Genomic DNA, 14943 nt, shown 5'->3' on the forward strand with positions numbered 1-14943 from the left:
GAAAAAAACCATTTTACTGTGAGGAGGTGAGGGGGTGAGCCTGGCACAGCTGCCCAGAGCAGCTGTGGCTGCCCCATGCCTGGAAGTGTCCAAGGCTAGGTTGGACAGGGCTTGGAACAACCTGGGATAGTGGAAGGTGTCCCTGCACATGGCAGGGGGTGGACCAAAATGAGCTTTAATGTCCCTTTCAACCCAAACCATTTTATGATATGCCCATATGATTTAACTAACCCTGAAAACTGATTTGGCAAATTCAAGCTGTAAAATGAAAAAATTGGAATAAATATATTTAAGCTGCAGGCTTTTTCATTCCTAAAGTACATCTGGGAGGAATTAGAAAAAGCAATTGGGTTAATTACATTTTGAGTGATTATTTTCAAAGGGGTTATGAATGTATGTTTAAGGTGAAATTTATACAGATTAAATTCCACGACCTGCTCAGACTGCAAATTTGCACTCATCAAACTGCTGCACTGCCTGTTGGAGAGCTGAAATTCAAAAGGAAATTGGATTAGAGGAATAACCTGAACTGAACAGGAGGCAATTCACTTACAATAACCACAAAGCAGTGCTTTTGGGGTCAAATAATCAATGGCAGTAACTGAAGTTTCTTGCAGAAAAGAAGATCTGGGGCTTGCTGCCAGCCCAGCCTGAGGGTGAGCTGTCAGCGACTTGGTGCTATGGAAAAAAGCTTTGTCCTATGGGGACCTACACGAGGGGTTAGGGAAAACATGACACCCTGCTTTAAGTAAGGCAATAACACACAGGTTTCCCAGGTCTGTTAGAGGAAAAGAAAATGCACTTGCTTCGTATCAAAGCATTGAGAAAGGGGACAGAGCTGCCACCAGGCCGTTATCCTGTCATGGGATGGTTTGCTTTGAGTGCACCTCGCCCTGTGCTGCACAGCATGTGGGGGTTCTCAAAGGAACCAGCCCAGAAGTTTAACTGGCAGATCACAGCTGAACTGGTAAAAATAGTACAAGATGTGTTGTTCTTGTGACATTCCCTACCCATCAGCAGCGGAAAAGCCTCAAACACTCTCCGATAAACAGACGCTTTGCCCAGATTTTCTGCCGAGGTAAATTGATGCCAGTAAAGGAGTTGATGTGCTGCCTTCCAATTACTCAACTGTGAAAATATTTCAGTAACTTTGGGATTGAGAACAAGATAGCAAGGCTGGACTGGTCAAACTTTTACTGGAACACTGCGTCCTGTTCCTGATGACACTTCTCAATAAAAAATAGGCCCAGATATAAAAAGTCCAGAAGAGCATATTAAGAGCCATCAAAGGTACATAAAACAAGGTCTGTGTGGAAAGATGGAAAGAACAGAATTTACTCAGGCTGGAGAAGGGAAGAGTGGAGATGTGATAATAGACTCAGATGTACAGATTTATCACCTTTTGTAGCAAAGTAAGTTCTTCACCTGAAAATTGCCAAGAGATCAGAGGCTTAAACTGCAGGAGGAAAGATGGGACAGTTTAAAAGTTATCTAACGCAAATCACAGCTGAGACTGCCTGGGGAAAGCGTGGAAACCTCTGTTGAAAGTTTCTTAGGAACAAGTTATTCTCACCTATTTAAACAGTATTTTTTAATGATTTCTTGAAGGAGGAGATACACGGTAATTTACAAGGATTTCTTAAAACTCTCTTTTCTTGAATTTTCTGTGGACACAAAGCAACGAATGCCAGTTTGCTCCCTCCCTTCTGAACTGTCCAGCAGCAAGGCAGTCAGCTCAGGAGCCATAAGGGCAATGACTCAGAGAGCACCATCCAGTGGGTCCAGCTGGGATTCTGACACAGGAGAAGTGGATCCACAGAGCTCAGCTGGGAACCACCAGCTCTCCAGCACCACGTGGTGCATTTGTACTCAAAGCACAGCTCCTCCCACAGGCAGGAGCCGGGAGCAGCCAGACCACAGCAGAGACAAGGATGCTGTGGGTGGACAAGGGAGATCTGCTTTGCTGGAAATATCTTGTTCCCAGAGCAGCCTGCAAACCCCACTGCAACACATTTCCCTGCAAACCCCAGTGCAACACAGCTCCCTGCACTGCTCAGGCAGGCTGGCAGTAGCAGAGAGCTAAATTCCAGGGCTTGGAGTAAATCAGGGAAGCATGGCTTGGTTTGAAGCCATACAGAAGGGTGAATGTAAAAGGTGAATAATCTTGCCCATATATCATATCACATCACTTATCATATCATGTCATATCTAATTAGAAATCCCTGAACTCCTTCCAAGTGCCTTAGGTTTGTTTTCTTTTCCAAACACTCCTGCCTGGGAGCAGCACAACCTTGGTAAAGTTCCTTCTCTGCCCTGATAGTATCAACTTTTCTCTTCCAGTTTTAAAAGACAATGCTGATGGAAAGCTACATGGTACAAAACCAAACATCTATTAGAAAATCTCCTTTGACAACAGTCTTTCGAACTGTTTCAAAATAATTTCAGAACTGTGCAAGGAGTATTACCTTTTATACCCCTTGAAGTGCATTTACAACTGTGATCTGCTATAATTAATCCAGCTTTAAAATACTGATAAGGAAAATATAAATATTATTTCTTTATGCATGCAAATCTTTACACATGCCAGTAACTGATTAACAGGAACATAAATTCTGATTGTATCTAAAAGACACATCAATCTGCTCTTCATCCAAAAAATATCTGAAGAACTAGAGAACTAAAGGGCAGGGTGAGACAATTCATTCTTGTGGAGAAGACTTGGTTTGGCTCTTCCTCTGCTTGGTGCCAGAGACAGGATAATGGGGAAAATGAAGAGAATGGATTTGAGTCTGGCAGCCAAACTGATTGGCCTTGGAAGCAGAGAGAAGACTCTGAAAGGACATCCTGGTGGGCTGGTGTCCAAGAAAGCCTGGAAGTGGTTTGGGAGGCTGCAAATGTTTTAAACTAATTCTGGAATGACCTGAAAGGCTTGAGTGTTTTCTGGGGATAGTGTGCAAAAAGGTCAGGGAGGCATCCTGAAGGACAGGAGGGGAGGGTTGCACAGAGCACCAGTATTACTGCAGATACAATACCTTCCTGTGGTTTTCCCTCAGAAGGATGAGAGGCTGCAGAATGAATTGGCAAGCTGATAAATAGTCCCATTTTCTAAAACACACACCTCCATTACCTGAGAAACACAAACCAGGCAACAGCTTTCTCCGAGCTAACTGGGGAGCAAAGGGATTGCTCCACACTTCACCCATGGGTGATGGGCACCCTCATCCCACACGAAGACAGGAAGGGTTTCCAAAAACACACAAACATGAGTGAACGGCTGCAAGCGCAGGAAGTAAAATCTTGGTTGTCTGACTCACTGCTTGAGTTGTTCCTCCTGCTTCTGATCCCAAATACATTTACTACAGATATCAATAATTTATTGAGGAGGAGAAATGTCCCCCAAGTACCCCCAAAACCCAAATGTGACTTGAAATCATTTAATACAGAAATGCTCCACTCTGGGTTTTTTTCCTTTTGCGATATCCCAGGCTGCATCTTGTTCATAAAGAAAAGCAAAGCAGCCCACAAATTTCGTTTAGCATTACCATGACTCACCAAGGTTAATGGTAACAAAATAAATGTTTTTGCTACCAAAGTGAGCAGGCATGACTCAGGTATATGGAGGATGCATGTTGAACAGTAGGAATCATCTTGATGTTACTGTTTTTCAGATTCAAAAGCACTTTTTGAATAGGGAAAGCTACATCTCTACATATACATATATAAAAGATCCCATTAAATCAGTTTACTGGGAAAGACAGGGCATTGTAGGAGGTAACAGCTGAAATTCAGGCTATTTAACCCCAGTGCACTTCCAGGTCACATTTAGCAGGAAACATGAAAACAGAAGCTGGTAAGAATGGAGAGGGCCATAAACCAAGCAGCAAATACTTCATTTTTTTTCTAGAGTACTTCTACAGGGGAAGAAACAACACAGAAGTAAGTTGCTCCTTCCTCCCCTCCACCAAGAATTTTATTTTGACAAGTCAGAACCATAAAATAATTCAGGAATTAGGAATTAAACAGACCGCAAATCAGAACTAATGTGGAATGATGGTAGGCAAGTATGTACAATAGTAAAAAAATCTCCTTTTAAGAAAAATCAGCAGACAGGCTGAAATAGCTTCCTCTGAAGGCTCTTGAAAATGGGACCATGTTAAAAGTAAGGAAGGAGCTGCCGTTATGCTGTGGTCATTAACAAAGTCTCTAATTACATCAATTGGCCCTCTAAAAGAAAAAAAAATTAAATATAAAAAAGTTCACTAAACGGTTTTCTTTACTAAAACTGACAACATGGTAAAGTTAGGGAACTCCCTACCAGTCAAGGCTGCAATTTCTTGAATACTTGGCAATATTTTTTTATTTCCAGGAGGAAACAAACAATAAAGAAGAGTTTATAAAGTCAGTGTGTCCCTGCTGTATGATTTAAGTTGGCACAAGACCTAATTCAGCAACCTCTAGAGGCCCCCTCAAACCCAGTTTTCTGGGACTTTATCAACTCTGATCCATGGCAACTAAAACGGGATACACAGAATATGATGGTAAATGTTGTTTTGACAAAGTTTATTACATTCAGAGAGGTACAATTTGTGAGGCAACAGTGGGTCTATTAGAGTATATTTAGTCTAAAGATACTACACTGCTTCCCCCTATCCTGAGACTAATTTTCTCCTTTCCCTTCAGCTTCCCATTTTCCTCAAATTATAGTGTTTCTTCAAATTTGTAATTTTCTGCCTCTTCAAAACAGAAGGGAACTCATTTCTCATGAGAGCTTATTATCACAGAGATCGCCTCTAAAGCAGTACCTTGGTACCCACTTGTGTTCTAGAACTGCTAAAAAAAACTACATCATGCTATCTCATAACGGGAGAAAATTCTCTTTCAGGGAAGGAATGCTTTAAAACTCATAAATGCAGATAAAAGTAGACTGAATCAGAAAATGGACACAAGAGATTTGGCTAGAAAACAGGTAATAATCTGATAAGAGGATGCACTGGAATTAAAATGTATCCCAAAAAGCTGAATTATTATTTCAATTAAAAAAGGAAAAAAATGAAATGAAAAGCCAAAGTAATTTGGTTTGAATCCTGTGCTTACAACCAGAGTGCCATGACAGTGAGAAAGCTGCCATGGCACAAACATCCTCATTAACCACTTGTTAAAGTGTAAGAAAAACAAGGACTAGGTTTGGTTTCCACATGTGAGATTTCTGCCCCAAGGCTGAAAACAAAGGCTCTGGGGCCATAACATACTTATGGTATTAATAATGTCTACTTCAATGCTTGTTATCCAATATCTGCAGAGATGCATTTGAGAAGATAATTTTGTGTTTGAAGCAGATTAAAATGTGCCTAATTATCCCAGATTTGTTTTCCAACTCCAGCAACATTCTGTCCCTCCAACCTCGAGCTTGCTAATGTGTTGATAACAGCCTGAATTAATAAGCAGGTGATAGCTGACACCACCAATTAACGAATTACAACTGCAGTTGAACTAGATGATGAAACATATTGAACTGCTTTCTTATTATAAACCAGCATATACAATAAAGTTCCCCATTTAAAATTCTGCAATTTCATCACAGGCCACAGAGCTATTTTAGTCAATGCTTAAAACACCTTTTGTATTAATCCTTTGCATTTGTTACCTATTAGGACTGTCTTGGGTTTTCTGTGAACTCTTGCTATTGCATTCCAGCCTCCCAATTTACACATACAGAGAGAAGCTGAGGGCAGCAGCCAGGTCTTCTGGCTTTTAAGTGAGAAAACCAATAAATTGGGCAGCTTAGATAAAACACTTACTGATACAGAGAAAGTTAACACATCCTACACAGGATCACTCACACAGGCCCAATCTTCTTTGCCTTGTGCTATTTATATTAATTGAAAAATGGCTGCTGAATTACCTCCTTCATTCTGGAACAGACATTCTAGAATGGAGCAAACTCAACTGAGCACACAAAATCTGACTATGAATCAATACAAAGCCAAGCAAAAAATATGGGGGGAACAGGAAATGTCAAAGATTGACTTTAAACCCAAAGTGCAATAAAAATTCAAACCCTGAACTAAGATACACACAACTGTGAAGACAAAGCCCTGGGTGTGGTATTATCACCCACACAAGTGTCCCATAGACAGAAAGAAGGTGGACAGATTTTTTCCCTTCTTCTGACCTTCAGCTCACTAATCTGGAAATCTTTCTATGAAATGTAAAGTGTCTTAATGAAAACATTAATTTAATTTGTCCCATTTCATTTGGTCTAAATCCTTTGACAGGAAAGCAGACCCCATCTTTCAATTTCCAGTTCTATTTTCAGACAGCCATCTCAGGCTCCCATCTTGATTCACTTGAAGGCTCTCATGAACGAAGAGTAACAATGAAAAGGGAGAACTGCACAGGAGTCCATGGCCACCACTCATCCAGCTTCTTGTCACAGGCAGCACTACCTGTCATCAATTACAAAGCATCTATCAGGCACAATGCTAAAAGGGCTAAATTCCTTCATTACTTTAAGCTTCACTTTTCCATGGAATATAATTTCTCTTTTACAGCTGGAACATCCAACAAACCAAACTGCAGGATAAAAGCCTATAACAAGCTCTTTGGAGTACTGATAATTTACAATCACAGATATTCTAAATTTATTTCCAACTATATTTCTTCAGCTTACTGTACTTTGCATAAATTGGAAAATGAAAAACAAAAATCAATTTCCACTACATAGTTAGAGATGTCAGGCAATGCTTTTTGTTCCATGCAACAGACTTGGCCTATCAAACAATATTCTTAGAGGCTGCCAGAAAGTGATGCAAGAAAAAGTTAGCACAACCTGTCCTACACTTTGCTACTTCCTGCATGTGCTACTTTGCATCTTGATTGCTCCCATCTAGTTTCCCTTCCAGCCCTGCTCTCCACATGCTCCTTTGTGCAGTCAATTAATAATTACAAGGATATGGAAAGACCTCTTGTAGCTTAATACCCCAGAGCAGCTCAGTACCTCAGTACCTGGGTCTAATTTTCCACAGAACAGAGGAGAGCAAAGAGAGGCAGAAGAAAATAAAGAAAAATAATTCCTTGCATTTAATTATTTACTTGTTCTCTGTGTGTGCTTCATATATATGTATGTATGGACAATGTCATGCTAAGTGAAAGACATAAGAACATGGAAAAAGATACCTCAACATCTTTGGCAGCCGTCCCACAAACGGTCCTGAAAGAAGTCAGCAGAAATAAACAATGACATACTCCAAGAGTTATGAGGCCTAGGGGGAAAAATCTTGAAAATTTTGAGAGAAAATAAGGATGAATGAAAACGGGAATTTCTAGGAGAAAACTGAAATTAAACCTTCACACAGCATTTTCACTCAGAGTGAACGCTGAAATAGTTTCTGGCATTTAGTAGAGTTTTATTCACACCATGCCTCAGAAGGCCTTCTGTATTAATCTGTACTTAAATGAGGCACAGATGAATCTGAGCTGGAAGAGACACCATCCAACTCAACCCTCTTCCCCAAGGCAGACTCAGCTATGTGATGTCATTGCTGACATATCATTCCTAATGACTGCCGCTGGAAAAACCCAATTTCTCAAAGCCACCTATTCCAGGGTTTCACAATCTCTACATTGCAGGTTCTCCCTCTGATCTGACCTGAAGTTTTCCTGCTCCAGAAAGCCCCTCATTTCTTGTACCACCCAGCATGACAGCGAACACACACAATGCCCCTTCTCCACACAGCTCTTAAAATACCAGAGGCCTACCACATCCCATTTTTCTCTCCTTTAGACTAAACAGCTCCATTTCCTCTGATCCTTCCCCCCGGGTTATCTCCCTGAGATATCGGATCACCCTTCTCTGGACACTCTCCAATGATGCAGACGCTGCTCTTGGAGAATGATGCCCAAGTTTGGCCAAAAGTGCTCCAGCTGTGGAGAAGAAGGGCTCCTCACAGACCCAGCAGGCCCCACATTCTCACAAACTCATGCCATGTTCGCCTTTTTTGTATCAGCATGACATTGTTGACCTCACACCCAGTGCATGATGCACTGCAATTCCAGCTACTTTGCTGAAGGAATACTGTCTAAGGAGCTGATCACCATCCCCAGCCTGTTAAATTTCTTCCTGCTTCAGGAATTCAGCAGAGTATCTTCTATTTATCACTGCTGGCTTTAATTTTGCTTTATTTCAGATTATGTCTCTAATTTGTCAAGATGATTTTCAGTATCACTACAGTCCCTTAATGCTGGCAGGCCCTCCTCTCTCACAGCACATTTAATCAGAACATTTTATTTCATCATCTCAGTTCTTAATGGAAACACTGATCAGAATTAAACTCGGAGCGCCGACTGCCAAGTCCCTTTTCTCCAGAGCAGATAAAGTATCAGGTCACCTCTTGCTACTTAAGGCTGATATTCTGCAGCCCCGATGCTTTGTTAACTACAGCCCAGGGGATGTATCTAATGGAGTGTTAGATATGCTTCCCAGTACCCCGTCAAGGCTCCAGGACCCTTCTCTGCAGCTCAGAGCACAGCAGGTAACTTCCCAGTCCCACACCGCTGTACTGGCTCCTTCCCAGAGCAGCACCCTGCTGGAACTGCAGCCGGGGCCAGGATGCAGCCAGGAGCAGGGAGAGAGAGAGGAGGCTGACCCTCGGAGTAAGGATTTCTGCTTGCCTGAAGCCAGCTACACTGCCTTCAACTCAAAGTACTTAGCCCACTGCTGTTTGCCAAAGTAAGTCTTGGTTTGCTCAAACATTGTCATTTTTAATGCTGAACTAGGTATCACTACACAGGGATGCCTAGAGCCATATGCCTAACACATAGAGCTATATATATATGTTTATAAATGTGTGACATTTCTGAATTAGATAAGAGATATAATTACTTATATTACAATAACACTCAGATTATGCTTACTGATTTTACAACCTATTTCTGTCTGCTTTGGATGAGCAAATTCTCAATATTCCATTTTATCCCAGGGGAATAAAAAGGATTTATTTCCCCAGACTTTCAGCATTTCCCAAGATCTTCCATCTCTGCATTCCAACCACAGTGCAAAGCTCATTCCTGAGATTAGCGCAGGCCTTCCATGACTCAGAAAAGGAGCTCAGATTCTCACTGATCTGCAACCCCAGCTGTGCATCAGATTCTACAAAGAGAGATCCCTATTCCTGAATAGATGAGGAACCTTCCTGTGGCTCAGGTGGATTCCAGTGCACACCATGGTCCCCACACTCCAAGTCTGATGGTCAGCAGAAAACCAGGAGCCTACAGGAGGAAGCACTTATCTAAATAATGCCAAAAGCATTTACAGCATATTATGTCTAGATTCCTTCTTATCAGCCAGTATTATTGTCAGATTCCTTTGCTAAATTAGGTATTGTTCCAGCAAATAACCCTGCATTGCATAATGCCTGCTGCACAGAACTGGGACAGCCACCCCAACACATGCTCCTCCAAGCTTATAGGCTTTCAGCCAGGTATCTCATTCTGCTCAAATTATTTAGGTTTTGAGGCATGCCTGATACTTTCAAGAAGGAAACAACCACAAGAAATACTGTATCACACAAAATTCATCTGGAGACAATTTAAGTCGCTCACAGCCAAGCCCAATGACAAGCACAGGTTGAGTCCAGCCGTAGGATGTGGGAGAGGCCAGGCAGTGTCCCAGAGCTGCCCAGGGCAGAGCACACCCTGTCACCCAGATCCCTGCTGCCATCCCAGCTGTGCAGCTGCTGTGCAGAGCTGCTCCCTCACCTCCCTTCACAGCCCCAGCACATCACACTGGCCCCCAGCCCACTGGCTCACGCCCTTCTTCTCCATTCCTGAGGCTCGGCTCAGCTGCAACCCCCCACACACACCCAGAAGTCAAGCCCAAAATAAAAAGCTGTGGAAGCAAGCCCTACTAGTGGCCTAAAAGCAATAGTTTTGGATGGAGTGAATGGGGAAAGTGACAATACTGTGGGAAAGCAAGGAATGAAAGTAGCCAAAGGCTCACACACAGGGTGTGAGAAAGCAGATAGGGACTTAGAAGAGGTCAGGACGACAAACTCATCAGCTGCCCAACTGTGGTACAGCACACGGGGCAAAAATAATTCTGCCTCTTCCTTCTAACATGTCATCTCCAGCCTCCTTCCCTGTACTAGATCACACACAGGACAGCCACCAAAAGAAGGGTCTCTTTACTAACACACGCCATGGAGGGGCTGTCTGGAGACCTATGAAGAAGTTGGGCTGTTCAAAGTCTCCCCCAAAATTTAAACTTCTACTTGGCAACCTGAGTCAGTCACGACTCTGATTTACACAAGTCCCTCTGGATTTCACTGATCCAACAGGTTATGTTAGGAACATGTTTTAGTTCAAGGTATCCATGCCCATGGCAGGGCCTGGACTAGACTACCCTTTAAAGGTCCCTTTTGACCTAAACTATTCTTTAGTACTATGTTAAGCACTGGATGTGTATTGGGAGGCATGAAGCATCCAGGTGATCCTCCAGAAGACGAGCAGGTCTTTAGCCTGGAACAAACATATTTAACAGCCCAAGAAATAACAGCACTTGTCCCAGATTAGGAGTGCCCAAATCCTGGCGTTTTAATTAAGACACCTCTTCTAAGAAGGCATTAAAAGCAGTCATCAAAGCATTTATCTTCAGCAAGAATGGAAAGAGCATTCTCTGAACCCGCCTTGTGAGTACTCTACCCAGCCTATCAACCCCTCACCAATCCCTCCCTGATTTCTCACTCATGAGAAATAGTTCTCTCTCTACAGCTCCTTTTTCCCTAACGTAGAACCAAATAAAAAAAAACACTCAAAGGGCTTCAGACCAGCAGACCAAGTAAATAAAGACCAAGTATAAGCAAATTTCTTTTTTCCTATAAAAGTTTCCAAAACCAAAGCAGGCAGATTTGCAGAACCATTTCCGCCTGGCAAGTCAATGAAAAGAGCAGGGCTCCCCAGAACATGCCTACCTTTTACTGTATTTAAACAGGATCAAAATAGTTAAACTGAGTCACAGTTATTAACTTGTACTTTTCTCATGTTTAGACAATCTCTGCAGCCTCCAAGAGCCAGAGCAGCACCCTGGTTCCACTGGAACCCGGTCATCCCATTCCTGCAGCTGCTGCATGAGTCATTCCTGTGCAGCATGACATTGCCTTTGTGAAGCACTGCTTCCCAAGCCATCATGCTCCGAAAGCTGGCTGGCTACGTGCTGCTGGCAGAGCTCCTGGCCTCCAAGTGCTGCGTGCCTCTGAAGACAGCCGAGATGCACCGAACCCTACCCTGGCACCCGTCTCCCTCGCAAGCCGCTGCTTTAGCTGCCTCAGGGCAGCTCCGTTCTTGTGAATGACTGAGGAGGTGCCTCGAAATAACTTCTGAGACAGTCTGCACAAAGAAGTAAAAATAAAACCCAAACAAAGACCTGTGTGGAATTCTTGCTCTAGATATTGTGTCAGCTCTCCATGCAAATCTCCCTGGTCCAGCAAGTCTGGGAAATAATTCCCAGTCTCGGTCTATCTCCAGCTCTACCATATGGAGATGCGAGACACCAGGCCAGTTGCTTGTTTTATTTAACATGTGTTTCTTTTACCAGCAGTATTAACATGGCCTTGTTCCTGTTTATACTTTGGGAAAGGAGAAAATAAACTTCTTTCCTCTCATTTTGTTTTGCTCTTTTAGGAGTTCCCTGTTCCTGTCAAAGGGAGTTAAGCTAAACAGAGACAAGGAAGTTTTGTTCCAGAGTAAATGTGTCCACACTTGGAGATTTGGAAATTGTTCCTACAGTTCAAAAGCATAAACTCCCCCCCTTAAACCTCATTAACCTTCTGATGTAAGAAGGCCCGGAGGTTGGGTAATTATTTTGTTAGCAGACCACAGAACAACACAACTTTAAGGCAAAGCACATGACACCCACCCAGAGCTCTCACCAGTTAGGAGAGGGCACCTATTTTAGTGGCTTGGGAGTACAGTTTGTAATTGTCTGCAAAGTGGCAAAAGCGATGCTGCAGCTAGGAGGGTGCTGAGAGAACCTGAACTCCCTGTGTCCATCCACATGAGACACACTGGGACACAAACTCGTAAATGCAGGATAACCCTTGGAGAGAACCCACATCAAGACAACACCAGTGAGACCCGTGAGCCAACTGCAATGAACAGAGGAGAAAAGGAAAGGCTGGCATTTGCTCCCCCTCTGAGTGCCCTGGAAATCACACAACAAAGCGGAGCTGCTCGCTCCCAGCAACAGCAACGTTACTTGACAACCAGCACGTCTGTCAGTGATGCTGTAAGCACCAACGTGCTCCAGCACTCCGCGGGGCAGCTCGCAGTGCTGAACCCTCCTGCCTCCCACGGTGACAGCTTTATTTTGCTGTTTCAAACCTATCACTAGTCGGTTCCATTCAAGGGTTTTAAGGGAACCAGAGAGGCACCTTCTGCCCATAGGATAACCCAGACGTGAACCTGCCAGGTTCACCCCTGCTCTTTCCAACCGGGACAGCTTTTAGGCTGGAGAGGCGAATGATGAAGTAGTAGCAAACTTACTTTCCAGTGATCAGTTGGCTTCTGGATGGTGTACACATGGGCTGGACATAGTAGTTCTCCAGCTTGACCCCTTCGGCAGCCAGCTTGTCCAGCGTGGGCGTCCGGATCTCGGAGCCGTGGTACCCCACGTCCCTGAAGCCCTGATCGTCGGCCAGGATGAAGATGATGTGCGGCTGCGAGCGGGGGGCGCCGGCCGCGGGCTCCTCTCCCAGCAGGTTCCCTGGAGCCTCCCCGGCACCCCCCCGGCGGCTGCCCCAGGCCAGGTAGCCGCAGGTGAGGAGGCTGAGCAGGGACAGCCCGGCCAGCACCGCCGCCACCATCCTCCCCGGGCTGGGGCGGCGCGGCCAGCGGCGCCCACCGCGGGCCATCCACCGCGGCGGGAGGGCAGAAAAACAGTAACGAAAAGGAAATAAATCAACAAAAACCCAACAAAGCCAAGCGGCCTCGGGACGGGCAGCGCCCGTCAGGGCTTCCACCGGGCGAGGGACATCGCAGCCACCCCAACTTCGGCAACTTCAGCCGCTGGAGCCGGTGCCGGAGCCGGGCGGGTGGGCAGGGCCCCGCCGGGGGTCACAGCACCCTCGGCCCGCCCCCGGCCCCGCGCCGGGGCGCCGCTGCCAGCCCGTCCCGGGGCCGCTGCCCATGGCGGGGCGAGCCGGGGCGCCCCGGGACGGGACGGGGCCGGGCCAGGCCGCCCCCCGCCCGCCTCCGCCGGCGCTGCCGGGCCGCGCCGCTCCCTCCCCGCTCCCTCCGCCCACCCTCGCCACCGCCCCCGGTGGCTCCCGGTGCTCGGACCCGCCGGAGGACAGGGGCACCCCGGCCCCGGCAGCGCCCGCAGCCCCGCTCCTCCCTGCCCGGCCCCTCCGCAAGCCCGGCTCCTGCCCCGGCCCGACCCGTCCACAACTCTTTTCTTCCTTTCCCTCTCCTCCCCTCTGCCCGCACCTCCTCCCCTCCCTCGCCCGCCCCCCGCATCCCAGAGGAAAGCCCCCCACCCCGTTCGGCCGCCAGCCCCAGCCTCCCCCCCACAGCGAGGTGGTCCTGCTCCTTCCGCCCTCTCGAAATATTGATTGTTTTAAGTGTTTCTGACTTGGCCACAAACATCTGGAAGGTATGAACGTACCGGATTTGTTTCCAGCCACAAAACAGCCCCAAATCCCAAACCCTCCAATTCTGGCGAGGCTGTGGCAAACGCCAGGAATGCGCCTTTGCAGAATACAATCACTTTTAAGAATTTGGGTTTAAGTACCAATGTGCTGCAGTTGCAAAATACAACTTCGCCCTGTCCTGGAAGACACCGAGTCAAGCAGAAACTGATACCCACACACGATTAGGCTGAAGTAAATCTGCAGGTCTGACCTGTCTAACGTGAGTCAGCACGAACTACTTCTAGGGACACCAGGTTTTATAAAGCATTAACTCTTAAACAGGAACTTGGACCAAGCCCTCTAGTTCCTGCACCTCTGTGCTAAGCTCCAGCTGGTCGCTGCCAAGGGACTTTCTAGATCCCTCTGGGATCCCTCCCGGATTAAAAATAAAGTAGTGCTGTCTTGAGAGAACTTTCATTTGTGTTGAATCTAACTGATTTGGTTCACATCACGTTGTTCCAAACTGTCCCCACTCTAAAATTTCCATTGAAAAAGACCTCTTCAGAAGTAACTAAGTGTTATGCTGAAGTTTTCAATGCTTCAGCAGGAAAAAATGGAAGTAAAAGCAGATTTAGGGATTTCAGTGTGCTAAGTAAGAGCTTGTTCACACTGAAAAGTGATACAATAAAGTAACAACTGCACCTAAAACCCGAAGAGTTTAACTTCTGAGATAGAACATCTTTTGAAATCACAGCACAAGCTCTTAAAAAAAACCCACCAAAATCCTAAACTTAAGGAAATGTGACATTTTCATCTACCTTCCCTGCCCATGGCAGGGGGGTGGAATTAGAAGTTCCTTCCAATCCAAACCATTCTACAACTCCTTGAAGTTACACTTCCTTCAAAAGAATTTTCTATTCCAATTTTTACTCCTGCCTTTTCCCCACGTTTACAAGACCGAAAGAATGTATGTTGACACTAAATCCATAAATGGTCAAGCGCAAACCAGATTAGTGATGCCATTTTGCCTTTAACATAAACAAGATATGATGATCCCCTTTTAATGTAAGCTGTAGTAGCCCCACAGACCCAGGCAAACATCAGACTATCATGAGGTATCTGATCAAATGTATATATACATATTTTCTAGCAGCAGAGTAGGAAAAAAATATTGTTAAGAAGATGCCATAGAAGAGGTCTAAGAGGACAGGAGGAGAGCAGAGCCTGTGACTTTCCAATGCCCCATAAACCATACCAAGCCCAGTTCATGCCCATCCAGCTGCAAATGAAAATATTCGAGGGCAATCTCTGCCAGACATCT

At 45.2% G+C, this 14943-nt stretch overlaps 1 protein-coding gene across 2 annotated transcripts in view; it reads right to left on the reverse strand.

The window, feature by feature from the left end:
- Positions 1-14146, reverse strand: part of ARSJ (arylsulfatase family member J) — a 34910-nt gene extending 20764 nt beyond the window's left edge. The window contains exons 1-2 of one of the 2 annotated variants that reach the window (XM_059843672.1): positions 13658-14146; positions 12538-12677 (exon numbers count right to left, since the gene is read on the reverse strand). In XM_059843672.1, the coding sequence (XP_059699655.1) occupies positions 12538-12575 (38 nt within the window). In that variant the 5' untranslated portion in view covers positions 12576-12677; positions 13658-14146. Of the gene's footprint in view, positions 1-12537; positions 13113-13657 lie in introns of those variants that run through there. The other variant, XM_059843671.1, reaches the window with a different exon arrangement.
- Positions 14147-14943: the final 797 nt, after the last annotated feature.

This window comes from Haemorhous mexicanus, chromosome 4 (assembly GCF_027477595.1).
Source record: "Haemorhous mexicanus isolate bHaeMex1 chromosome 4, bHaeMex1.pri, whole genome shotgun sequence".
Classification (NCBI taxonomy): domain Eukaryota; kingdom Metazoa; phylum Chordata; class Aves; order Passeriformes; family Fringillidae; genus Haemorhous; species Haemorhous mexicanus.